The 25,176-nt window shown below is 37.0% G+C and overlaps 5 protein-coding genes and 1 pseudogene across 11 annotated transcripts; 3 read left to right on the top strand and 3 right to left on the bottom strand.

Annotated features, from left to right (window-relative positions):
* Positions 1 to 94: 94 nt before the first annotated feature.
* Positions 95 to 5,210, bottom strand: LOC110418441 (phenylalanyl-tRNA synthetase, putative / phenylalanine-tRNA ligase). 2 transcript variants are annotated; one of them, XM_021431167.2, is made up of 17 exons: positions 4,749 to 5,210; positions 4,452 to 4,541; positions 4,284 to 4,340; positions 4,086 to 4,159; positions 3,891 to 3,983; positions 3,652 to 3,742; positions 3,174 to 3,211; positions 2,796 to 2,834; positions 2,404 to 2,480; positions 2,237 to 2,321; positions 2,050 to 2,146; positions 1,559 to 1,655; positions 1,295 to 1,366; positions 948 to 1,014; positions 737 to 862; positions 526 to 580; positions 95 to 438 (listed from the first exon to the last, which is right to left on the bottom strand). In XM_021431167.2, the coding sequence occupies exons 1-17, from the start codon at positions 5,019 to 5,021 to the stop codon at positions 385 to 387; spliced, it is 1,485 nt and encodes a 494-aa protein (XP_021286842.1). In that variant the 5' UTR covers positions 5,022 to 5,210; the 3' UTR covers positions 95 to 384. The 2 variants fall into 2 exon arrangements, with proteins under 2 accessions (XP_021286842.1, XP_021286843.1); XM_021431168.2 differs by having other exon boundaries at positions 4,086 to 4,141; positions 4,749 to 5,207.
* Positions 5,211 to 5,757: 547 nt separating this feature from the next.
* LOC110418446 (NADH dehydrogenase [ubiquinone] iron-sulfur protein 8-B, mitochondrial) lies at positions 5,758 to 8,349 on the bottom strand. The gene is made up of 8 exons (XM_021431173.2): positions 8,131 to 8,349; positions 7,708 to 7,786; positions 7,381 to 7,434; positions 7,195 to 7,286; positions 7,000 to 7,113; positions 6,389 to 6,456; positions 6,204 to 6,315; positions 5,758 to 6,119 (listed from the first exon to the last, which is right to left on the bottom strand). Exons 1-8 carry the CDS (start codon positions 8,182 to 8,184, stop codon positions 6,024 to 6,026), a joined length of 669 nt encoding a protein of 222 aa, XP_021286848.1. The 5' UTR covers positions 8,185 to 8,349; the 3' UTR covers positions 5,758 to 6,023.
* Positions 8,350 to 8,604: 255 nt separating this feature from the next.
* Positions 8,605 to 10,528, top strand: LOC110418447 (envelope glycoprotein). 4 transcript variants are annotated; one of them, XM_021431177.2, is made up of 4 exons: positions 8,605 to 8,832; positions 8,904 to 9,022; positions 9,084 to 9,163; positions 10,096 to 10,528. In XM_021431177.2, exons 1-3 carry the CDS (start codon positions 8,684 to 8,686, stop codon positions 9,131 to 9,133), a joined length of 318 nt encoding a protein of 105 aa, XP_021286852.1. In that variant the 5' UTR covers positions 8,605 to 8,683; the 3' UTR covers positions 9,134 to 9,163; positions 10,096 to 10,528. The 4 variants fall into 4 exon arrangements, with proteins under 4 accessions (XP_021286852.1, XP_021286849.1, XP_021286854.1 ...); XM_021431174.1 differs by lacking the exon at positions 10,096 to 10,528 and adding an exon at positions 9,353 to 9,621; XM_021431179.2 differs by lacking the exon at positions 9,084 to 9,163.
* A 1,979-nt stretch (positions 10,529 to 12,507) lies between these two features.
* On the top strand, positions 12,508 to 16,387 carry LOC110418443 (uncharacterized protein At1g01500-like). Of its 2 annotated transcripts, none has more exons than XM_021431170.2 (3): positions 12,508 to 13,104; positions 14,072 to 14,875; positions 15,935 to 16,387. In XM_021431170.2, the coding sequence occupies exons 2-3, from the start codon at positions 14,177 to 14,179 to the stop codon at positions 16,163 to 16,165; spliced, it is 930 nt and encodes a 309-aa protein (XP_021286845.1). In that variant the 5' UTR covers positions 12,508 to 13,104; positions 14,072 to 14,176; the 3' UTR covers positions 16,166 to 16,387. The 2 variants fall into 2 exon arrangements, with proteins under 2 accessions (XP_021286845.1, XP_021286846.1); XM_021431171.2 differs by having other exon boundaries at positions 12,508 to 13,299.
* A 1,207-nt stretch (positions 16,388 to 17,594) lies between these two features.
* Positions 17,595 to 18,761, top strand: LOC110418445 (putative CCR4-associated factor 1 homolog 11 pseudogene; annotated as a pseudogene).
* Positions 18,762 to 19,305: 544 nt separating this feature from the next.
* LOC110418440 (BTB/POZ domain-containing protein At1g63850-like) lies at positions 19,306 to 22,420 on the bottom strand. Of its 2 annotated transcripts, none has more exons than XM_021431165.2 (2): positions 21,007 to 22,420; positions 19,306 to 19,805 (listed from the first exon to the last, which is right to left on the bottom strand). In XM_021431165.2, the coding sequence occupies exons 1-2, from the start codon at positions 22,216 to 22,218 to the stop codon at positions 19,521 to 19,523; spliced, it is 1,497 nt and encodes a 498-aa protein (XP_021286840.1). In that variant the 5' UTR covers positions 22,219 to 22,420; the 3' UTR covers positions 19,306 to 19,520. The 2 variants fall into 2 exon arrangements, with proteins under 2 accessions (XP_021286840.1, XP_021286841.1); XM_021431166.2 differs by having other exon boundaries at positions 19,306 to 19,799.
* Positions 22,421 to 25,176: the final 2,756 nt, after the last annotated feature.

Here is a 25,176-nt window from a genome sequence, read left to right as displayed (position 1 = left end):
TATAATATAAATATGTGAAAGAATGCCTTTGGAGGGAGCTGTTAACGAACTTAACCGCCCTAAGGCTTAGCACAGATAACCCAACAAGGCAGGATAACAAACTGGGATTGCATTGGGTGTTGGAAGTCGAAGCATGTTGAATTAACATGTCTTAATAAAGTGAAATAAATAACAGTGACAGGTAATGTATCAAATAAATACAAATGTTCCGAGCTGTGATCACAGCCACTATTACACATAAAACTTGAAAGAAAGGAAGTAAAAAATGCCTGATATAGCAATTGCTCATTGTATATGCTATAAAAGTACATGTGCAAACTGTATTGGTGTATCCTTGGTTCGATTAGAAGAAGAAAGAATGGTATGACTAGAATATTCCATAGTCTAATTAATTCCAAGGCGACAGATTGGATTCCTTTTGATGAGACTAAGATCCACCTGCAAAACAACCATGCATAAGTAAATCCATCTGAAAACAACCACTACACAGTGAGGAAGACAATATGTCGGTGTATATGATAGCACCTTGTGTCCAAACAGATCCCTAATGTTATCGACTCCATAGAGTATCATAGTTGGCCTAAGTCAGACAAACAAAAAAAAATATATCAAGACATTGTTCAAATTTGCTGCAAACAAGCTTGAAGTAGGCATGTCAAGAAGCTGACATTAAAACAATTTTTCATTCATAACTTTCTTCAGCAAAAAATAATAACACCAGGTTATAACTTCTTACCTTTCAAGGGAAAGGCCCCAAGCAATAACACGAACATCCTCAGGGAATCCCATTGGAAGCAACATTTCAGGTCTGAACATGCCAGAATTCCCAATTTCCACCCATTTCTTCAAGCCTTCGTGATAACTGATAAAAACCAGAATGATCTGTCAAATCTATATTTACCTAACAAGTATCACAAACCCATTAAGAGCAATATGTGACTTGTCACCTGAATATCTCCATGCTAGGTTCGGTGTATGGGTTGTAAGCAGGCTTGAAACGCAACTTGGACATTCCTTAAAGAGATCATAGCAAAAACATTAACATCAATTACATTTCTATATCATTTTCACCATCACCACAAACTCCTAAGCCAGTTCTCATAAGCATCAATCTCATGATGATCAGCAGCATATCAGAAGACAGATCACCGACAGTTACATGACAAGCTTTATCCAGAAAAACACTACAGGCTTCAATACATTGAACCATAAAAAATTGAACACTTAGTCCAATATATTCACAGTGCTGCTATGGAACTATATTTCCTGCAGAATGATGCTCAATGATGATTACCTAGTCTTGAGAAGAAGTCATTCAGGACACCAATCAAGTCGCCAAGAGTAAGTCCCCGGTCACATACCAAACCTAAAAATAAGGACATAATGTCCAGATGGTCAGTAAATCATTAAATGTGTTACAAAAAAAAAAAGTCAGATATTTGCGAAACAAAGTAGCGCACAGAGGTTGGTCTACAAATTGGATCCAGTTAACATAACCTGAACTCAGACTTGAGTAAAAATGACAAAAGTAGAGCAGATGCATGCAGCTCATAAATACCTTCAATCTGATGGAACTCTGCAAGATGAGTTCGATCCACAGATTCATTTCTGAACACACGGTCTATAGAGAAATATCTTTTGGGGGCAAAAGGTTGCTGAAGATGAAATCAAAAAGCTAATCAATATTAACATTCACAGATACTAATTAATATGGATGCAACAAACATCAACAAGAAGTAACAGTAAAGACAACATGAAATATTGAATACCCTCTTTTTTCCCAGATGGAAAGTCAAATTTAACATATAACAGAGATCCTGATCATTGATGGATTATACACACAATCAACAAGATGGTGCAGTGTAGGTAATTATAATAGCAGTACGATGCTCCTTGAAAAGTATGAATGCATTAGGATTAAAGCACTGTATACTAGTTTATAGGAAATGCTTAAGAAAATAAGGATTTTTGAATTTAGGGAAAAGAAGTCAATTAAAAGATGTTGAATCAAACCAGAGGGCTAGACAAAGAGTACTAAGACAATCAAACCTTTGCTAGAGCATAAAGCATTCTAGTGGAGACAGCAGTTGTATGAGTACGCAGCAGGTTTTTGTTTGCTTCCTCTCTTTTCCAGTCATACATATATCTTGGGAAAAATAAATAAATAAAAAGTTTAATCAATTTCTTGGTTGTGAAATACAGAAGTAAGACTCCAAGAGAAAGAAAAACGTCATACCCCCTGGAGCCATAACCACCAGACTCATGGACACGCTTCACCAACTGAACATAATCTTCAGGCAGTTCCCTTGTAGTAGATGGAGCTGCAGATGTATGCTCCAAATAAGTATCCAAACGAGAGTAGAAAAAGCGTATATGCTAGTCAACCACACAATTGAAACACACCTTCCATAAAGAATGTATCGTGCGAATCACGAGCAGGATGTTGTTGCGGCTGGAACAATGCATCAAAGTTCCAGAAGCTGCAAGTGGAAACAGATACAGTACAACAATATAAGAGACAAATTTATTCTTGTCATACATGAAGGAAAAGAATTAATGAGAATGTAAATGTAGGATTTTAAGTTCCTTCTGGCCATATTTTTGTTAAAACATTATCTTCTTCAGACTTTTTGAAGACACCTTCGTATTAAGAAAACTGAAGGCATGTGTATTTTTTTTTTCTCAGGTTCTTTGCTTAACAAATATATGTTGCTTATTCGAAGAAGCTCCACTTGTAATCAACCATTACAGAAACAACATAAGCAAAAGAAAGAAGAGCCGGCTATGTCAACTACCTGCTTTCAACGAAATTGTTTGTTGGCATCTCCTCAAAACTGCAGCAACAAATGAAAATCTATGTGAATATCAAAGTTGAAAATAAAATATTGCCAAAATATTCATCTGAAATTCCCAGGGAGAAAATGACTAAATGAACATAATATTAGAGAAAAGAGTATTGCAATAGCATGGCATCATTTCTGGTGAGGCCGTGTAACATGTTCTCATTCTTTGTAAAAAATAATAAAATCTAGGCAAGGTGATGAGTGTTGCATGTGCACTATGAGTTGATTTCTATGGTCCTCTTACAGCAGCACCAAGCATGATAAAGGTTGAAAACAAGCATAAAAAATCTGAATGTACATAGAAGATTTATATCAAAGCTCAAAACTCACCCCATCTGAAGAAATATGTTCTTTAATTGTTGTTTCACCTGAAAATAGAATGCTTAACAGCGTTAATTCCATGTATACGATGGGATGCTTAAGCCAACAAAAATTAAGGCATCAATTAACCAAAAGGGATTGGTTATGCAACATCCTAAGTGAACCATTGCATCATATTGTGCATAATAGATAGTTTTCACACATTCACATATAGAAGCCACAAAAATTATAATAGAAAAAAAGTCTTTCATAGGCCTAGATAAAGGCCCAATTTATATTTCCTCAAGAAAAGTTGAATGCCACAGCTTTTGTTCTGTTCATTTTATTGACAATCAAAAAATATCAATCTTTAACTGTAATTTATATGCAAATGATATAAAACCCACAATGTCAAAAACTTTATGCTTATTCAAAAGGCTGGTATCCATCATATGTATTTTCAATGGTAAAATTAAATAAGTTGATGAACAAATAGTCCTATCCTTGCCTTGAGCAATGGGTGAAGATGGCCAGCTTCAGCAGGTGGTCCTTTTGCGTTGAAGTTATATTCTTTGAACTCTAATTCCTTCCAGTCACCCCTAAATAACAGAAATCATAAATAAATATCAGTCCAATAAAATCCCTTTAGAGCGAAGCATGTCTCGCTAATAAGACAAAAAGAAGGCATTTCAACATCATTACTGAAATTCTAACTTCACATGCATACTCATCATGTCTATAGCATACCTCTGTAGATTCTCTCGAGTCAAATCAGTAGCAACTTTCTTTCTTCTAGGGGCATAGTTTGGCCCTTTTCTCACTGAGTAACCTTTCCATGTCCTAAAACAAGATATAATTGGGAAAATATCAGCAATGTGAATAAAAATACACATCCACTGTAAGCATAATAATAAAAGCCCAGGCAAGGGACTCGATGATTACTGTGCAACAATAAGCTTTCTTGCTTTAAGTGAATTAATATCATCTTTGCCAATTACCTGCAGTAAAAGATTCAACTTTAAGCAGTAAAGGAGGAAACAAAATTAAAACCATTTACATCAATTTCAATAAGGGAACTTTTGACAGAAAGATCTAACTCAAAACAAAAGACAGGCAACTCATTATAATGGAGAAATATACCTGACCATCTTGTATTCGTATTAGCAAATCCTTGACCTTGTCTTCCACATGTTGGACCTACAAACCAAAGCAAATATTGGAGGGATAAATAACATAATTACATAAAACATGAGCATTCAAAATAGAATTATCCAATGTTTTCACAACATTAACCATAAAAATGATTACCTTTCTGGAAACTTGCTTGCCCATGTCCACCCATTTGTTTTTCCCAGCTTGTGAACAACCAATTTTGAAAACTGAAGGGTCTAGCTTTTTCTGCAGCAACGCACAGTGCCAAAAATTACATGTTAGCAACGAGCTTAGAAATATATTTAAAGAAATGTCTTTTAAACACAGATCCCAATAAAATTTTGGCATAAAAAAGAAGGATATCGTATGGAGCAGAAGAAGACCCAGAATCGAAAATGAATTAAAATGCGAGGGAAAGAAAAGAAAAGAAAGAGAAAAGGAGAAGAAGCATGCCTGCAGTTCATCTTTAGAAATGGAGCCCTCGGGAGGGATAGCTAAGAAGAGTTGAACTTCGGGGGATCCTTCGGCAGCGTATTTTTTACCCTCGTCCGTGAGCACCCAACTCTCCCTTTTAATATCCTGGGCATCGATGTAACGGAAACCATGAAGGCTCTTGATAACATTGACGACGTCGTTGTGCTGGAGACCATGTTGGGATGCGAACTGTCCTGAATCAGGGATCTCCTCGTGGGTCGCCAAGTAACCTAGTATCGCATCCTCCGCCATTGCCGCTGTGTCTCAACTTTCCTCACTGATTTTGGACTTCCTGTTCTAACCTAAAGCCTCCACTCTGAGTTGGCTTGGATTACGTCAACAACAACCTTCCTTAGATTTTAGGTCAAAAATACAAGAGGTCCAATAATAGTGGCTGGGCGGCTTTACTTTGGGCTATTGGGTTTTTACTGGGAGTATGGAACTCTTCCGCGATGACAAGCCTAATATGAAAATTCTGAAATGGTAAATTCTATTATATTCCCTGATCTGATGATGACGGTATAAATCAATGAAATTATCCCAACTCTACATGCAGAGCAGAAGTTACCTCATGCATTCAGTTACTAATACAGGCTTGTAAATGTTCAAATTTCTTAATTAGGGAAATATCTAATTGATGACGTTAGTACTTAAGATTTTATTTCCGGCACAGCAAAATACTAGTTTGCACTAACAAGAAGATAATGAGAGAAAAGATCTATCCAAATCAACATGTGATCATTATTTCCATTACTCTGCTCAAACCATGAAACTGTCAACGTAGAGAGGATTGACAAATCCGACTTGTTCAATGGATCATTTCATAATTTCAGAGAAGATCATGCCCATCTCTAAAGAACCAGGGTGCATTGATTTGAGAATGTGACACCCAGGAGGTGCTTATTCTGACCAAGAAATCATATGATGAAGGTCAATTCCAAAGCAGACTTCAAAAATTGATTCATTCCATCAGTCTCTTCAAACGAAAAACAAAAAGAACAAAAAATCTTGCTATTTCTCCTCGGGTAAAGTTTTACAAATTGAAAATTTGTTCCCTGAACATAGGATTCTTTCATCCACCATTGCCATCAAAAGTAGCAACAACAACATAATTCACCAGGATACATTAACAAAGTCAAAATGCCCAAAATACATAGTACATGCAAGACCATGCATCAATCATCTTATTTTTTCAGAAACTAAAAAAGCAACAGTTGCTGTTCAGAGCAAGGAGGAAAGATGGCAGGGGCAGCATCAGCGATAAAGGCTTTCAGATCTGAGATTCTCTGCAATCTCAGTTTCCCATCGGTCACCATTCTCAAGCAGCTTCTCTTTGTCATACAGCAGCTCCTGCAATAACGTTGACAGTAACTAATTCACTTCAACTTACAGGCAGCAACAGCTGTTTATGATTTAATTAAAAGGAAGACGAACCTCATGAGTCTCAGTGGCAAATTCAAAGTTTGGTCCTTCAACAATAGCATCAACAGGACATGCCTCTTGGCAAAGTCCACAGTAGATGCACTTAGTCATGTCGATATCATACCTGCATAGTTGAACTGACTGTAAGAAAATGAAGACAAAAATAACAGAAGAAGATGAAGAAAGAGAGAATCAACCTCGTTGTCCGACGACTTCCATCCTCTCGTTCCTCAGCCTCTATTGTGATTGCCTGTGCTGGGCATATCTAATAAGCCACCACACTTTATGAGAACTTATAATAATAAATTCATATTTAACAAAGATGAGAGGAACTTAAACAGGATCTAATATATGAACAGAATGTTAAAATTCATCAACAAACCGAGCACAGTTTGCCTGGGCCCAACTTTTCACAAATTGCTTACTCTACGAGACAAGCAATGACAGACGCTAATCTTCCTTTATATAACCCAGAGGGCATAATAGCAGCATTATACACCACAAATACAGTAAACCAATGTGCACTATCCATCAATGCTTATGACAAAAAGAATCAAATGAAGTAACCGTTATATCCATTTTGGGGTCTGTATGTCAACATAAAACAACAAAATACAGACTCAGATCTAATGAACTTAGCCATTGCCATTTCCAGCCAGGTATCCATACCAGGCAGCACAGGTTAGTTTCCACCCAGGTTAATACTTGCCATCCCATACCGAATCACAACATGGTGGAATCATTCAAACCCTCAACCCATATTAAAAAAAAAAGATAATGAGGTCATTACAATGAAGCTTGAGCTTACAGCTTCACAAAGTTTACAGGCAATGCAACGTTCCTCTCCAGTTGGATATCGGCGGAGAGCATGCTCCCCTCGAAAACGAGGGCTCAATGGACCCTTCTCAAATGGATAGTTAATCTGCATGAGGAAAGACAGGTTTGCATCATACATCTGCCCCAATCTAAGCCCAAAGAAAAAAAGGATTGGGAAGACACTTACAGTAACTTTTCTGTCAAAGAAGTACTTGAGTGTCAGCATGAGACCCCGAACCATTTCGGTTAGAAACAATGTGTTTACGCTTCGCTCAAAAACTGCAGTTGAGCCCAATATAAGAAACCATTCATTGCCTAAAATAAATTAAATGACATGTAACGCAAACAGAAACATTTCAGTGCACTACATTACCAGCACTCCAGTCTTTTGAAATCTCCTTTGCAAGCTGCTCTCTTTCTTCATCATCTACAGTTTACACAAACGAAAACATCCATGAATAAGAGATTATTAATATCAACAACAAAAAGTCCCACAATACAAGGGGCTAGGTTTTTATGCATTTAAAAGCTGTGACAGGCATTTTCTAGAGAGGATTTCTAGTAGACTAAGGAATCCAGATAGACAAAGTATTGCATTTATCCCCATTCCACGCTCTTTCAAAACTCAAACTATGTTTTCCACTTATGCACACATTGAGATTTATGATAAAAGTGAGAAGATAGAGAAATAAAGGTCAACCTTTCTTGGTGCTGTATGAGTGTGCAGTGAGTCGCAGCCCATACTGCTGTGAACCCTGCAAAACTTGCCCCGACACAGCCTTTACAAACATAAGCAAAAAAAGCAAATCAGCCACAAAACTATACACAAACACTAACAAAAGAAATTGAACTAAAACTCCATTTTGACCAAAAATATTAGGCAAATGTTTACCTTAAATCTACCTATGAGGATTTTCCCTTTTCTATAAATCATTTCCAAATTGCATTATCACATGCCAGTAATTAACATTTGAATTTCGACTGTCTATCAACAGATTCTAACGAAAAATTAATTTCTAATTACATGAAATTTAATCAAACTAGGGCACAACTGAAAAGGGAAATGTTAACCAAGAAAAAAAAGTACTAGGTTTGGAAGGAAGATGGGAAAGTGAGTTCTTACGAGGTGTCGAGCCCGGAGAGAGTTGAGAGAGTTGCGAGCGAAGATCGCAGCCATTGATTTTGTTTGTGGGTTGGTGTTGGTAATCTGACGGATGAAGACGATTAGGTCTTCGCCGATCGGAGCTGTAAAACCAAGGTACTGGAGAGACCTCCTGACTAATTGGGGGTTTTCACTTTTCAGATCATTTTTTTGTCGATGACGCTTTCGATTCAGTTCGCTTAGAAGCAACGGAGCGTTTTAGATAATGCAAGGCTATTAGGCTACCAGGGGCATGGGGACTCCTGAATATGGGCTTCAGCCCAAATTGCACAACCTTCTTCTTAAATCATTGATAGGGCCAATCCAAGATGGGAGTTGGGCTTTAGCCTATCTCCCAAGCAGAACATTCAAAATCGACGGTGTCGTTTTAGTTTAGTTCGAAACGACACCGGTTTCTGTAGCCAAGCTCTAAAATCTCTAATCCAAATTGTAGGGTTTAAGGAAGGTAGGAGCCGGCCTCCTTTTTCCTCAGCCTCGGGCTTCATCTTCTAACAATTTCCAAACCAGGGAAGAAATGGCGTCGTTTTGCAGATCAGCAGTAATGGCGGGTTCTAGGTCCCTCGCTTCTCGACCCAAAACCCTAACTTTAAAGAGCCTAACTCCAAAACCCATGTCTTCTCCTTTCTCTTCTCCGTCAACAAGATCCCTCCCTTGCGCTTCAAGGTACTTTCCTTTTGCTTTTTTCGTATAAATTCGGTGTCAATTCTTAACTTTTTGTTTTCTTGTTTTAAAAGGATCTTATCGGTGTTGGGAGGAGTAGAGTCGATGATGCCACTTCACAGTGCCATTGCATCTGCCCGGCTACAATCAAGCATCGCCATCGATTCCTCCTGTTGGAGCTGGCTCTCTCAAGGTATTTTTTTGGCTTTTCTATTTTCATTTGTTTTTCAATTGTCTAATTTCAGAAATTGCAGCTCCATGTTGTCCACTTGATTGGATGAAGAATGTGGAAAAGGGAAGATAGTGCTTGGCGAATTACTTGCTGTTTTCTTAAGTATGAGTTGTCATTATCCTTTAAAATGATTTGTCTTGCTCTAAGTTATAATTTGTGAGGAATCATGCATAAAAAGTCACTAATTTGTAATACTATTTACCTTCTGAGCCTATGGTTGTAGTTGCCTCTTGTTTTATAGCATATAAAAACAATACGTGATCTAACTTGCTTGTCTACTTCATGAAATAGGACTTGCAACACCATTGTGACAAGGCTGGATCCTTTGTGGGACAATAAAAGCATAGGATCTTTTTATAGAAATCTATGTCAAAGCAAAGCAAAATTTTCAAGATTTTGTCTTTGTATTATGAAACTCTGCAGTGCCTGCAGATTTGTTATCCGTTTTTTCACTTATTTACAAGAGTTGAACTTAGCTGTGTATGTTTTGTGGACAAGCGAAGCTCATTTAGCTGTGAAATCCATATCTTGTAGCCAATGATCAGAAACCTTTTTTTTTTTTTCTTGTTCTTTTGGCTCATGCTGAGGTTTTCCCTTTCAATTTATTTAAAGCTTCTTTTTGACAGATTGGATGATAGGGTTGCTTACTGTCACTTGTTAATTCAAACCTTTTCAACATAATGGGATTTTTTTTTGTTCCTGTGTGATGGGTCTGATTTAGGCATTCTATTATCTCTATGCTTCTAAAGGATCAGTTTCCTGATCAAAATCCTTATATTTAAGTGATTCTCATCAGTCTTGAAATCATTTACCAAGTGAAGTTCTTAGACCTGGCTTGTTTCCAATCTAGAATGTTTGTGATACATCCTTCCTGTCAACTTCACTTCCTTATAAGCCACATTCTTTCATAGCATGCTTTTCTCATTCAACTTGTCTTATACTTTTGTTTTAATCAGCAAAGCTTTCATAAGTAATTTTGCCTAACATTTCCATCTACTGATTATTCTCCATATTTCCTCATTGTCATTTCCTAGACTTTGCAGTTCCTCGGTGACCGAGTAAGGGCTTCAGTCATTCCAAACCTAATTGGCTTGCATTTGAGCAGTTCGTTTCACACCCATCCCTTTTCCTTTTCTTTTACATCTATTTTTACATTTCACATCTCGCGGCTAGATGGATTTCTACCTGTGGCAGAAAATAGTGTTTTTTCCCTCTTTGACGAGGCGTTGTCTATTTTCAACACAGACTTGTTAACGTGCATGTATATCCTATTCTGAAGATGGTAGTTGATACTTAAAGGGGAAAAAAAAGAACAACAAAAAAGAGGTGGGAAAAAAATTGAACCCTGCATTCAGAAAGTTCTGTTGCACTTAAATTTGTGCAATTTGAGAAACATTGGTGTTTCTAGTGTTGTTTGGAAGTTGGAAACTTCCTAAATTATTAATTTACTTGATACTCTTTCTTCTTGTTTCAAGCCTGCACATCACTTCTGAAATTATTCTTTGGTTATGGGAAATTTGAGGCTTCATGCAGAACTTTTTAAACTACTTCATTGCGTTGCGTGTGCCTTTTTTCCATCTTTTTTGTTTGCTTAGTTCTCTGGAGTTGTCATCCTATTTGACTTGTGTTTATACCCGAATTTTCTGTGAAAGAAAAACCAACCTGGCTGTTGGCTTTGTGTTAGCGTGTTAGTCGTTATGCCTACTTTCCTCTTTTAAGTCTATGTTGGTGAAGTTATTGACTTCCAATGATCATATTAGAAGCACGAGTGTTCATTGCTTTATGCTAGGAAATGCTTTTAGATCAAATTTCACTCTAAAATTGAATGTTGGGAAATCCCAACGACCACCATTAGAAGAGCTTGAGAATCTACAGGGCAAACTGATGAACAGCCTGAGAATCAACAGGCCTAACTGCTGCTGCCCATCTTCATCTGAAGTCGCTTGCTTTCTTTTTAAGGAAACAAGGACAAAAATGTAAAACACCATCTGCTTGCTTGGGATGAATGATGATCACACTTAACGTTGGTACACGCAGCACCAACAAGTTAAAATATTATTGAAGGATTACCGGCAAATCTTTGAATTTTCTATTTGATGACAGGACTTTATGGTTGGACTTTGGCAAAACCCTGCTTAATAATTCACTCGATCAGCCAAATGTTTAACATTTATCTCCTTAGCGAAATACAGGTTTCTGGTTTCCATTCAACCTGGCTGGGACGTGATGATCTATGACTTGAGGAAATGATTGGTGTGGGACTGGGGTTAGGGGATTCCAAAGTTTGCCCACAAACCTAAACTAACTGGATAGGTTATTAGTGTTGTATCCAAAAGGAAAAGGACTCGCCATCTAATACCTAAACCCATTTAAGAGGGACAGAGAAATATTTAACCTACCGCTTCGAGGTCTAATGCTTCTGTTTCAAGTGGCCATGCTTTAAAACTGGTTTGTCATCCTTGATATCGGTGGTGGGATAAGCAAATTCTGTTCTGGTAACTCTGGTTAAAGATCGTACCATGCAACGTGCTTTCACAGGCCAGGCCTCCAAATATTATTGCTGCCTGCGTTCGCAGTTTAATATCAACAAATTAAGACAAAAGGACATGACATATGAGGGAGGCAGTGTGGTATGTAGAGAAATGCAGCCCCGCCTTCGTCGTGTTTTGAGAAAGGAATGCGGCTCTAGTGGGGTCTCCTGTTTGTCCATGTGCTTTTCACGTGGTAATGTTAGGAATCAAGATTAATATATCCTCCCCATACTAGAAAATTATGTTAAATTCCTAGGCCCTGCTCTTTTCTTGTCTTTGATCCTCCCCAAAGCCCCAGATCTTTTTTTATCTTCTTGGAAAAAAAAAACAATACGAGGCGTAAAACTCTTGGATGGTTTCATTTTGTGTCTAAAGAACAAATGAATAGGCTTAAAATGAATCTATATTCATTGAACTTGTACATCTCAAGCGACATACACGAGAAAATTGTTAGTATGCTGTTAGTTTCTACTTTCTACAGTTGGAACTCGGAAAATTTGCCTTGAGAAAAGGAAAGAGAGAAAATGGTTGTTGGTAAACATGTTCTGGTAACGGCAAAAATCCAGGTACAATACCCTAAAATCATCTTTCTTTTTGGTCAGAAAGGAAATAATTTCATAGCTAAACAACAGTGCTTACAACAGAGGAGTGTCTCCACCATTAACAAAGATAAAGGAGGAAAGTTATCTTTAGTGTTGAACTACAAAACACGTAATAGATAAAGAAGAAAAGTTAAGAAAATGAAAAAACAGTGCAATCTCACTGACACTTGTCCCCCTAATCCAGCACATGAAGATTAAAAATTTCAAAGGAAACATAATAGCAAAAATGGACACGAAAAGGAAAATATCTCCATCCAATAGCAGCAAAATGGTTAACAAAGCTATGAACAGAAAAAGCAACATTATTAACAAAGAAGTCGTAGACTAGACCCGTTAATACCTCCCCATAGGAAAGCATCTGTCCACGGGGAGAAAAGATTAGATTAGTATCTTGTAGTTTCATCAAACTTTTTAAGAAAAGCCTTAGACATCCCTTTCTACACATTGCCTAGTGAACCTTCATCTCTCTCTTTCTTGGATAAGATCTGTAGAATGTCTGGTACACTTTGACCCACTTGATAATTGATTCCTTAATAGTCTTTTATCCAAAACTTATAACCCATCGTGCACAGGGAAAGGAGAGAAAAGGAAGAAAAGAACAACCCAATTCTCTTTGAAGAATTTGAGCACTTGGGTTGTTCTTTGTTCATAGTTTTCATCGATTGTAATTTGATTCATTTTGTTCAGAAAATCTAAAGACTTGGGTTGGTCTTTGTTTTATATTTTACTACAGAATTACAGAATGTCATTTCTGCCTGGTTTGGATTGGTCTCTTTAGAAAATCAAAAGCTGTGCTTTGTTTTATTGGAGGGGAAGGGAATTGGGAAACACCACTCAAAGCAGACCCCAAATTCGATCGCTTCCCGATAGCGTAAGCCACGAAGAAGGTTGAGGATGTGAGATATTCGAGGTGAGTTTTTGTGTGCGTAAACTTTTTGATCGGAAAGGCTGTGGCTTTGTCTGTTTTGATGTTTTCCTGGAGATCATGCTTGATACACATGCATGATGCATGCATTCATTTTGTATGCAATCAAGAGAGAGGGATAGACAGAGGGGTCTCTTTTTGTCTGTTTACGTGACGTGATTGAAAAATTGCCTATTGCTGGTAAGTTTGTTGGAATCTGTGGGGATTGATATTGTTGTTTTTGTTTTTTTCTCTGTTATGATCAATTTCTTTTCTATTTTTTGACTATTTATTTGTTTTAATTAATTTTCATTGAAGTCTAATTCAAACAGATGAAAGGACAAATATAGATTCCATTTTTTTTAAGTGCTTGGCTGATTTCACTGCTACCACCCTGATGTATATTACCTTAGTCACTGGTTACATTTGATTCCAGATTTCATTTTATTCTGTGTTAAATTTTGGGATTTGGAATTTTAAGGTTGTATTTGGTGTGTTTTCGTTTTTTGCTTTTACCATCAATATATGTTGGGCTTCAACACCTTGGAATTTTGGATTGTTCTCCTGTATTTACCCATCTTCTTATCCCTTCTCTATCTTTTTGTTTCTGCTTTTGGTTTGGTAGTTCTTGCCCTGTTATTGGCTGTGACACTACTTAAATTGCTGTTTGTTTCTCAGTTCAATTGGTGTAGAAAATAAGCAGAATTTCCTCTGTAGGTTACCTTCTGTTTGATTACTTTATCTTGAGGGGTTTCGTTTCTTAGTTCAGCTTCAGTTGCCTTGTTTAGTTTTAATATTTTTCCTTATTTCATCTTTCAAATTCTTAATTTCTGGTTTGTAGTGTTGAGTGGTTCTCAGTGGAAATTTAACCTCCATCCCTCTCTGTTGTATTTGCTTTCTGCTGTTTCTGCGTTTTTGAGTGTCTGGAAATTGCATGAATTCCTTTGGTTTCACCTTCTTCATGTTCCTGCAGATTTTTATGCCAGGATGATTCTCACTTGTATGGACTATAGCAAGTCATCAACTCAATCAAGGTGGAAAGGTTTCACCGAGGAGGAGGACTAAATGCTCTAGAGTTATGGAGAGAGTTTATGAAACATCTATTGGAAATGGGCCTACTAGTAATGGCCATATGGTTATGAGGCACTCCCCTTACCGGCCATTTTCGAAGAGATCGTTATCTTGGCTTGATTTAAGAGTTTTCTATGTCAGAGTAAGCAAGTGTGAGACTGATGATTCAACTCCCGAGCACCTCACTTTAAACCATGTCCCATTGAATCCCGATACACTTCTTGAAGTAAATGGTGTTAGAACTGGCATCTATTCTGATGGCGCATCCACCCTTCTTAGAAGGGATCGGCTAGATAAAAAATCTGAAGAAGCCACTTTTGTGAGCACAGATAGCATAAGGCTGACAGGAAGTGTGAAGTTTGAGGTTTTTCATAAGGATACTCTTCTGCTATCTGGGGTTTTAGAGTTGTGTGACAGTAACGGTTACACTGAAGAGTCAAGAGGAAGTGGCCAGCAATGGAGCATGAATTGTGATTCAGTCATAACTGTAGGCACTGGCTTTCTGAAGGCCAAACAATTTGTTAGCCCAGATTCAGCTTCGCCCACAGTTGAGGTTTATGTTGCAGGGTCCTTCTTGGGCAGTCCAATCATATTGACTAGAACTCTGCAGCTTAGTTTACGAAAGAAGCAAATGAAGAAGGGGATGCTGGACTCAATACCAGAGTATGAGGCAACTGAAGGCCAGAAAGAAGTTACTCTTGTGCAGGTATTTGTTAATTAGAATTTCAAGCTCTCTAAAAGAAATAAAAAATCTTTTTCCCTTCTCTATTCAAGTGGTATATAACCTTGTCCATTGATCAAATACTACAGGTATTTTTTCTTTTTCTGCCTTTCAAAAAAAAAAAAATGTTGTCCTTAAAACAGAGCAGAATGATATGATAGGTACATACTTTTAGCTCAAAAAGTAATACTCAGTTAATGCTATCTAGGACATTGTTTATATCACCTATTACAATAAGGCAGACGCGTATACACATTTATCTCATTTCCTATGTTATAATACTAATACGTGTTTTCATTTACATTGGTAATCCATTGTGCAAGTCATATGTATACCTGAACATTTTGCTTTAATAGATAGGCATACTTTGCCTGATGCTGGCCTTTGAAAGAGTAGAGAATGACTTGAATATATCTTGAGCTCTATCTCTTTTAAAAATTATCATGCAGTTTACAGTTTATTTATGGCTTGGGTATAAATACTTTGCCTGACGCCTGGTCCTGGTCTATTTTCTTGTTTCTTCTGGTATCCTTCTGAACTGCAAACGTCCCTGAGTAGTAATTAATTGGCCTAAAGGCCTGTTAATTTGTTAGAAACCCAGTATTATAACTTAGACAGTCTTAGAAAGTTCACTTTCTTGAGATTTTTTGCATTTAGACACCCATTTGTTGCCTGGATGCTAGTGCAATGGTCAGTAATCCAACTACGCAAATACAAGTCTCTATTGGAATGGCTTTTTCCTCCCTCTCGGCTTTTTCCCTCAGTAGGATGCTTTGCAATCCTTTTTTTCTGAAACAAGTGGAACTGCTTACAGCATGAAATCTCTAACTTAACGAAAGTAGTAATGGTTCTTATAAGCTTCTGGGCCTTAGATCAGATGGTGAAGGGTTTTTTAGCTATTGACTTTGCCAATCATTGATGTATTCATATATCTGGTTAATTATTGTGATATTATCTATGGTATTTATTTTAGATAACTACCATAGATAAGCTATGTATGTTTGAATTACGATTCTGCTTTTCACTTCTTTCTCACCTTTGCAGATGCCAGATTACTTGAATTACAAACCAGAAAGTGAGGAGTACAACCATCTGTACTACTCAGGGACAGACTATTTTGATGGTGAAGATGGGGAGCTCACTTGGTTCAATGCTGGTGTCAGGGTGGGGGTCGGGATTGGCCTCAGCATCTGTGTTGGACTTGGGATCGGAGTAGGTTTGCTGGTTCGTACCTACCAAGGCACAACCCGTAACTTCAGAAGGCGACTACTCTAATCGACACTTTTGCTTGCTCATGATTTTGCTAAAATAAGTCCTCCCTATCTCTCATGGGCTAACTTAGTGGTGTTTCTAACATATTTTCTGTGAGCTCATACTTTGTGATTAACAGAGATAAGGCATAAATTTCAGCTTTTCTTACCTTTTTATCTGAAATAAGTATATGTTTTCGTTCTATACTATTTACTACCTCAAATAGGAAGCCTACATTTGATGTCATGGGGATGAGAATTCAGCCATTGTTTAGCCTCCTTCATGTAGCTAGCTCGTCGGCTGTCTGCCTTTTGTTTTAGTGAAGCTTTGTCTCTCTATCTCTATCTATCTTTTTGGTTTCATGGAAGGATGTTAACAGCAGCATTAAAGTTTTGGGGAAGAAAGGATCCCGTTGCCCAGATTATGACTCAAAAGGAGGAGCAGGAGGGGGTGGCTACCAAGTTTGGCAGACATCTTCATCTTAAGGTTACTAGTTGTCCTTGAAGTTACTACTCTTTATAATGTTAATAGAGGGTTCCAAGTTTTGTCAACGGGCCAACTTCATTTCCATGCCGGCTCAATAGTATGTTAGAATTTGTCATTTTAGCATTTTTGCAAGAAGGAATTGCTTCCAAAATAATAAAAAAATTTGAAAACATTAATTGATTCAATTTAACCTTTTGATAAAAAGCAAATTAGTATCTAAATGAGTTTTTGTGCAATTAGAGAAAATCTACTTAAATTATATATTTTGGACATAATATTTAAAAAAGTTGTTAAATTATTTAAAAATTTTTAAATAAAATTTTATTTTATTCATACTTTCAATCAATTTTTATATTTTTATTTTAAGTTAAATAGATATTTTATAATTAATAATTATTTGTTAAAATATTATTTATTATTTTTATATTATGTGATGTTAACATGATATAATAAATGATGATATAATATTTTTGCTTTTTAAGGTAACATTACATAGGTATTATTTTGACGTAAAATAATAAGTGACGTTTTAACTAATGGCAGTTAATTCATCATTAATTATAAATTTTTATTTGATTAAAAATAAAAAATATAAAAAGTTAATTAAATGTAATATAAAAATAAAGATATATTTAATTTTTTTAAATATTTTTTCAAACACTATACTTCTATTTTTTAATGTGAAATTAAAGTTATAAAGTACAAAAATTCTAATTTAAAAGGTAAACGATGTTCATGGAATGAATGACCCAAGATTCCACTCATGTTTAATTAATCACAAAGCAACAAATTTATCTATTTTTAATTAAAAATAATTAATAAGTTTTTGTATCCGTTAAAAGAGTAATTAGGAAAATGCTTGGGCAGAAAGTTTCTGCAAGTCGGTTTTCTATTTGTTTTTAGCCAAACCCAAAATCGGCAGTAAACGTATTTTCCTCTACTTCTATCAATTACGATTTCCCTTAAGTCGGCTTCAAACGTGTTACCTCTACTCCTCTATTAATTAGGAATACCCTTGAGTGATATATATACATATATGTATACAGAGAGAGAGAGGAAGAGCTTCAATCCCAATTAAAATCGTAGTGATTTGTGAATAGGGCTCGACAGTTTCGACCTTCAACTTAGGGCAGAAGACGAAGTAGTGCAAAAGAGAACAGGATGACGGCGCCTGGCAAAAAGCCAGTATTGGTTCGACAAGTCTTTGCTGAGGACTTGGAACGTGAGTTTGCGATAATCCGTAGTGCAATTGATAGGTACCCTTTTGTCTCCATGGACACAGAGTTTCCCGGTACGATTTTCAAACAAGATAAAAACCTCATCCATCAAGCTGATCCTGCTATCAATTATTTGTTCATGAAATCCAATGTTGATGCCTTACGTATTATTCAACTTGGTTTAACTCTATCTGATTCTCAAGGTAATTTACCAGATTTTAATACTCCATATTGTTATGTTTGGGAGTTTAATTTTAAAGATTTTGATTTTGAGAGAGATTGTTATGATAAAGAATCTATCAAGTTACTTAAGATGCAAGGTATCGATTTTGTAAAAAACAAAAAAAAGGGTATTGATTCGAAAAATTTTGCGAAGAAGATTTTGGCTTCAGGATTGGTGTTTTCTTCTTTGACTTGGATCACGTTTCACGGGGCTTATGATTTTGGGTTCTTGATGAAGATTTTGACACAACATGAGCTGCCATATGACGTCAATTCCTTCATGGCACAACTGGTTTATTTCTTTGGATACAAGATTTATGACATTAAGCACACCTTCAGGTTCTTCGGTCTGCATGGTGGCCTGGAGAAAGTGGCTAAACTTTTAAATGTTGCTCGGCTCACTGGGGTGAGCCATCAGGCAGGGTCCGACAGTTTGCTAACCCTTCAATGCTTGATGGAACTGAAGCAGTCGAAGGTTTTTGATCGCATCAACTACAATCGAATGCTGCCTGCTTTGGCATTGTATGGACTGGTTACAGTGTTAGGATGATATTCCTTCTTTATTCTTTTTGTTAATTTTTTTTAGTTTATGATATTATATTAAGAGTTTTCGTTAGCAATTCTAAAGTTTTTCTTATCTCCGAGATTGCTTGCCTGTTAAGCTGGTTTCTGATAAAAAAAGAGAAAAAGGAACAAAGGCCATGCACAGAAAATTTATTATAGGAGGCTTAATTAATATGCCTTTGTTATATGATAAATCAAGAAAATAAGAAATTTTAAAGTCTGGAAAAGAAAAATCAGAAAATTTTGAAAATATGGTAACAGCCCATTTACCTTTTGTAGTAAATTTATTGTAAACAGATATAGCATTCTTAGTGATTTTTTGGACGAAGAGGAGCACGCAGCCAACTTATCTTAATCGTATTGTATGCACCATTGTTAAAAAAGCCTACCCATGGTCGTATGAGGGGGTAAATTCGCTAACACTGCTGCAGAAGCAGTGCCTTTGAAGAGTACCGAGCTTCCACTGGAAACAAAGTTCTCGGGGAAAGAAAATTCATTTACACGTTTTGGTTGACCGTGCGCACAACACTTTACAAATATTTTTTTGATGAAATCGGACCGACACATTGGCTATAGTTCTTAGAGAAACTGAAGGTATTCGACGTCTAATCACCCCTTAAGCCAACAAGACCTTTCACGTAAAATTAAAGGTCAGTGCAAACTGTCCATGACGGCTTCAAGAAACAGCATCAAAAACATCCAGTTTTGGCTTCTGTTGCATTCATGGGGAACATTTGGGAATATCCATATGTACAGAGTAACTAGTTTGACTCTAGATATCAGTTTAGTATATGCACAATATTCAACAGAGGAAACTAAACCTCCTAAACCAAAACAGCACCGACGGGGTGACTATCCATATACACAAAAACACATATCTTTCACTGCTTCTAATCAAGGTTTTCCAGTTGAGGAGGTTGAGTTGCCCTGCGAAACCACGTATTGAATGCTGTGACCAAGTGGGGGCAATCTTCAACATTTCTGGTTGAGAAGCTGAGACATTGCCGCAACAACACTTGTGCATCTGACATTGGCAGTGTGGAGATAATTCTCAGGAATGTCTCCTCCAATTCCAGGTATAATGTTTTATGACTGGGCAGCATGGGTGAGACATTGTCCTTGCACACATTCAGAACAGGAAGCCAGTCTTTGACAAGCTTCATTCTAACCTGAAACTTATAGAGACCAAAGTCAATTCAACCACCCATGATGAGCAAGAAAATAAGAAATACTTCACTTCTCTAAACCTCAAGCACCAAGCATTCATTACAACCGAGGTTTCAAACATAATTGAGATGCAGTTTTAAAATAAAAAAGAAGCAGCATACCATTTCACAGCAAAAATTGGCTTTTGCACTCAAATCTTGTATAAACAAATAACTCTATCCTTTGGTACACTGTATTTTATCACTCAATCTGGAGTGAACACATGTTCAGACCCTAGTTTTGCTTTAAAGAGTGATCAGTTTTAACAGTCTTCAGAAAATCACTTTTTTAGACTCTGAGAAACAAAAGTATTGATATTTCAAATACACTTGTTAGATTGAAGCACATTAAGACTCTGATTGATTCATGCTTTTACTTTTTGTCTTTTGCTATTTGTCATTGGTTTTATATTTTGTTTTTCTTTTCTTTCCCTTTTTTTGCATAAAGAACCAAAAGCGAAAAGCGAAAACATCAATCAACAAAACCTAAGTAGAAATGAACATTGACAGATGAAATTATTAAAGGTTCCAGCTGATACCACTGGAATTTAAAAACAGTGTTTAAAAAAATACTAGAATGAGTCGTTACCAATTGATTTTACAAACTACCTTGAGCAGGCATATCAATCAAACGGTTAGATTACCCCGAAACACCACATTGGATGCATTTCCCCTTTTAAAGGAAACTGATTGCGCACCACAGTTGAGTCCCCATATTTTATTTAACCAAATGAAATGTATTCACAGTTGGCAAAATAAAGTGATCAAGGCCTAGAATGAAATAACTACCCTCACTTAACACTTCAATTAGATTTTCAAAGACTCGAATGAAATTTATTTAACTAAAGACTTGAACATACTTTCAGCAACTCATTGAACAGAGGGTTTAGGATGTTTCAGAATTATGTTTACATTTGAGCTTAAAGGAGATCTTCCCAATTTATCATCATAACTTTTAATTGAAAACAACTTGTTTCTCTAGGCTATTAGTTCCCATAACTTCATAACAGTTTCCCTACCTGACAAGCCACAAGCACTCCATTAGAAGTACCAGCAAATTCATATTGAATCCACCAACAAAACATAACATCAGATTTCCCAATATATTAAACATTGTATAGTGAACACCTGCATTTTCATACGGTCAAATAATTGCCAACAAAACCAATACCTGTCTAGCAGCGATTATTGTTCCAGTAGCAACTGCATTGGCAAGCTTACAAGTACACCGAAGCAAAACAGCAGGGAGTCCCGGAACAAAATTCCTCCAAGCATCATCCCTAAAAGCTCTCTGCAAATCCGCTGTAAACGCAGCCTGCTCACTCCACTCCTTCACGGCTGAATCCGCCACCCTCAACTCAATCATCCTCTCAACCAACCAAAACAAATGCCTCCCATTGGTCATCGCAGTATGCAAATTCAACCTCTGTATCGCCTCCGTCTCGTTATGATCCCCTCTAAAATCAGGGCTTGAATACTCCTCCAAACTCTCTTTCACAATCTTCAAACTCTTCTCGAACTCCCTCTCCAGAACCCTCCTCGCCGATTCCCTTAACGAAAAATCCCTCAAAAGTTTCGCCACGAAGGCTTTAACAAACGCCATATTCGGATGACTATGAATCGCCTCCAAAATCAATCCGTGCAACATTTCTTCACAAGAATCATCTTTCCCCAGCGAAACCCTAGCCAGAAGTTCCTTTGATTCTTCCTCGTGCAGGAACGGAATCAAGCTTAAAACTCTTTTCTCTTCCTCCTCGCTCCAAGGCACCGCTTCTAAGAATTTCACGCATGATTTTACGCAATCTTCGAAGAGTATTTCGAGAGCCACTGGGAGGATTTCGAGTGCGGTGGAAGCCGAGTCGATGACGGTTGCGAAATCGTTCGTGTAAAGCAGTTGAAAGACGGTTAAATGGATGGTGATGGAGTTTGGATTGTCAAGAACGCCGAGATTTAGATGAATTAGGTTAAAATTATCGTCGCTTCTGGAATCTTCAGCGGCATTGTTGTTCCTATCGGTGATTTTTTCATGTTGCCAACGGTCGGATAAAAGCGCCGCGAAATATTTCGAGCGGTTAATGACGTGGGAGTGGAGATAGATCTGGATGTCCGATTGGTCGGCGGAATCCAAGGGGCTGGCGGAATCAAAGGGGGAATGTTCCATGAAGAGGCGGAGAATGACATCAGCGGTGGAGGGATCGTTGAAGGAAGAGGTAGTGGTGTTAGGATTAGTGCTGGTGGCTGTGGTGGAGGAGGAAGAGGCGCGGCGGAGCTTCTGGGAGGACTCGGACATGGTCTTGTCAGGGAAGGTTTGGATGATGGTTGCAGTGGAGGAGATGTGGTGCTGGGCCACGCGCTGCCGCTTTCGGAGGCTGTTTGCGGTCATCGAGGAGCTTCTAAAGGACCTTCCAATTTTGGTTTGGATAAGGAGGAAATGATTATGTACGCTTGAGGGTCGATTTTCAGTTCAAGATTTAGAGGACAGGTGGCGGACCCGGAAGGCGAGTTGGTTGTTTCTGTGTAGATGAGATGTGTGGGGAGGATGTTGCTGCCAACTGCGGCAAAGCTGAGTTAGTCTAGCTTGAGCTCTATCTTTGATTGTAATTTCCGTGAACGCTTTTGCATTCTATTGTGCATTTCGATTTTTTCATTCTCTCTTTCATCTTTTAAGTGAAGATGGGATGGAAAATCAATTCATCATACACATGATGAGCGAATAAGACCGCGACCACATGGTAATTCTACTGAGGACATTCATTTCAAATTAATATATATATATATATATATTTATGCATAGGAATTGGATAAGTCACTCACTCTAGATGTGCTTGCCAAGATGGAAAACCAATCCCAAGAAGAGAGGACTGGCTTCGGAGAGTCGTGAAGAGCACGCACCAATTCTTTATTAGGACTCCCGTAACTTTAACTGCTGAACTGCAATTAGTTAACGAATCCGGTGGCTAAATCTGGGGGCGGAGCTTCCCTCTCTCCTCACGTGACAATGAGGCTCTCACATCTGTCCTGTTTGTTTTGGGTAAACTTATTAAATATCCTCATTGAGCCTGATGGACCTGTCAAGGTGGCCTATGATTCAAAGTTGGGATAAAGAAGCCAGCCCAACCCAAATTGTTTTCCTTTTTCAATTAGAACAGTTCGATTTTGAATTTCTCAAAATTGAAAAAATTGGAAACTAAATCGAAAAATGTTGATAACCAAAACCGAACTACTTCCATTAGTTCAGTTTGAATATCAAAAATCGAACTTATAAAAAATATATTAAAATTAGATATATATTAAATATTAAATAATATTTGATTTACATATTTGAGTTTAAATTTACATGATGTTAAATATAATTTATTAAGTTATAGTAAAATTAAAATTCTTTTGAAAGAAGACTTTGTGTAATGAATAAAATTATCCTTCTTTATATAAGCATTTCTCACTTCGATTAATTCAATTAATAATTTTTTAATCAAAAATCAAACCGATTAAATTATTATAACTAAATACATTTAATTAAAATAACCGAACACCCAATTAATCAAATAAAAAAAAACTCAAACTCACTTCAAATTGAATTTTCACATCCTCATTTTCAATTCATCGAACCCAATTTTGAGTCCAAGACTTCAAGTTCAATGTTTGAGGTCGGCCAGTGTGCTAAAGTTCAAGCTTATCAGCAAACTGCCTGATAAAATTATTGAATTGCTTGTGGGACCTTAAGGACTTGTAAGTCATTAAACACTTTAAGTCTACGCAAATCAACAATTATATTGATATATCATCATTAATTGCTCATTAATTGATAGTCACCTTTAAATTGACAACGGAAATTAACATTAGGCAGGACAACTATTATTTAGCAAACATCAAATTTGCAATTTCAGGCAAAATGCTTGGTTGGTTAAATAATGCATTTGAGCATCTAGCTCAGCGACTTGTTTTCATTCAAAGAGTACGTTAATACTCCTTTTATTGCATTGGAACATTAAATAAAAATAATAATAACGAAAATAATGATTATTCTTGAATTGTTGGGTAATCATGCATGATTTTTTTTTTGGGGTATGAGCAAATGGTTCATGATTATTACATGTTAAATACACTGTGCTTCCCCATGGTTGCACAAATCATGTCCAGCAAGGGTCCGACACCCTCCCCCAAAAAGCCAATAACTTTACGAATTACCTACCAGAAATTGCTCCAATGTTGCGGAAAACCATAAGGATACTTGAATTTTCTTTGAAACAAACCCTAGACAAAGAGACATTAGAATCAAACAAGAATGATAGGAAAACTGTTGGTGTGGACCAAAGATAGTGACTGTAACAGACTGAAACGTAAGTAAACGGATAAATTATAAAAATGAAGGACCAGAACGTGGACCTTTCATACCTTGGACAGAGCAGATGAACAATCAATAAAGCACATTGCGGTCTAAAGTGGGTATGGGAATGAGCAAATGAGTAATTGATTCAATTAGATCCAACTGTTTTATCCTTAAATGAATAATTAATTTGATTTGATTTTACTCATTCTGAAATATTATTATGTTTTTTTGAGACGGCCTCGGTTATGACTACAAATCCCATAAAATTTTGTTGATTGGTCCCATTTCCATGCCGCAGGGGACTTGGGTCCCGATTCCAAGCCGTCCTATCAAAAACGAAAATACTATTCAGACCAGTTTAATCAAGGTTCATTTCTATTGAGTTGTTCTGGTCTGGTTTCGGATGCAACCGTTGTAAGATCTTGAAATCAAAATAAAACTAACCGTTATGATTGTCGTTCTTCTTTTGTCTTCTGTTTGAATCAAACAGTTTCTTTTGGTTGGCTGCATTCGACACTGTTTTATCTTGAATTTGCGTATCAGTGAATGCCTTGACCGCTGCTACAACACTTCGCTTCCTTTCTATATTTTCTCTGCATTCCTGTCGCCCTTTATTCTTTGCTCATCCTACTCTCCACACCTAGTTATACAGCTTGTCATAATACTCTGTACTTCCAACTTTTGTTTCTTTCTGTCACTTTCAACATATACTATCTCTTCCTAACCTAAAAGAACCCCCTCCCCTCGAAACTTACCAATGAAACATATATAAATATGAAAGAGCTTTCAAAGCTAGGGTTGCCATGAGTTTTCAACAGTCTAGATAACTACAATGGTCATGTGTCTTATTGAAGAAGAATTCAATGTTTTTAGATCCAAGCTTTTAATCGGCGAGTTCCATTGGACATATCATTATCATGATTTTGAGATGGGTTTTGCATGTGTTTTATGTGCCTTCACGAGCTACCCAGTCCATTTGTTAATGACTATGTTTTGGAGTGGTTGGACAGT

This window comes from Theobroma umbraticum, unplaced genomic scaffold (genome assembly GCF_002168275.2).
Source record: "Theobroma umbraticum cultivar Fairchild unplaced genomic scaffold, ASM216827v3 scaffold_50.0, whole genome shotgun sequence".
Taxonomy (NCBI): Eukaryota; Viridiplantae; Streptophyta; class Magnoliopsida; order Malvales; family Malvaceae; genus Theobroma; species Theobroma umbraticum.
This window is presented reverse-complemented; position numbering and strand designations above follow the sequence as displayed.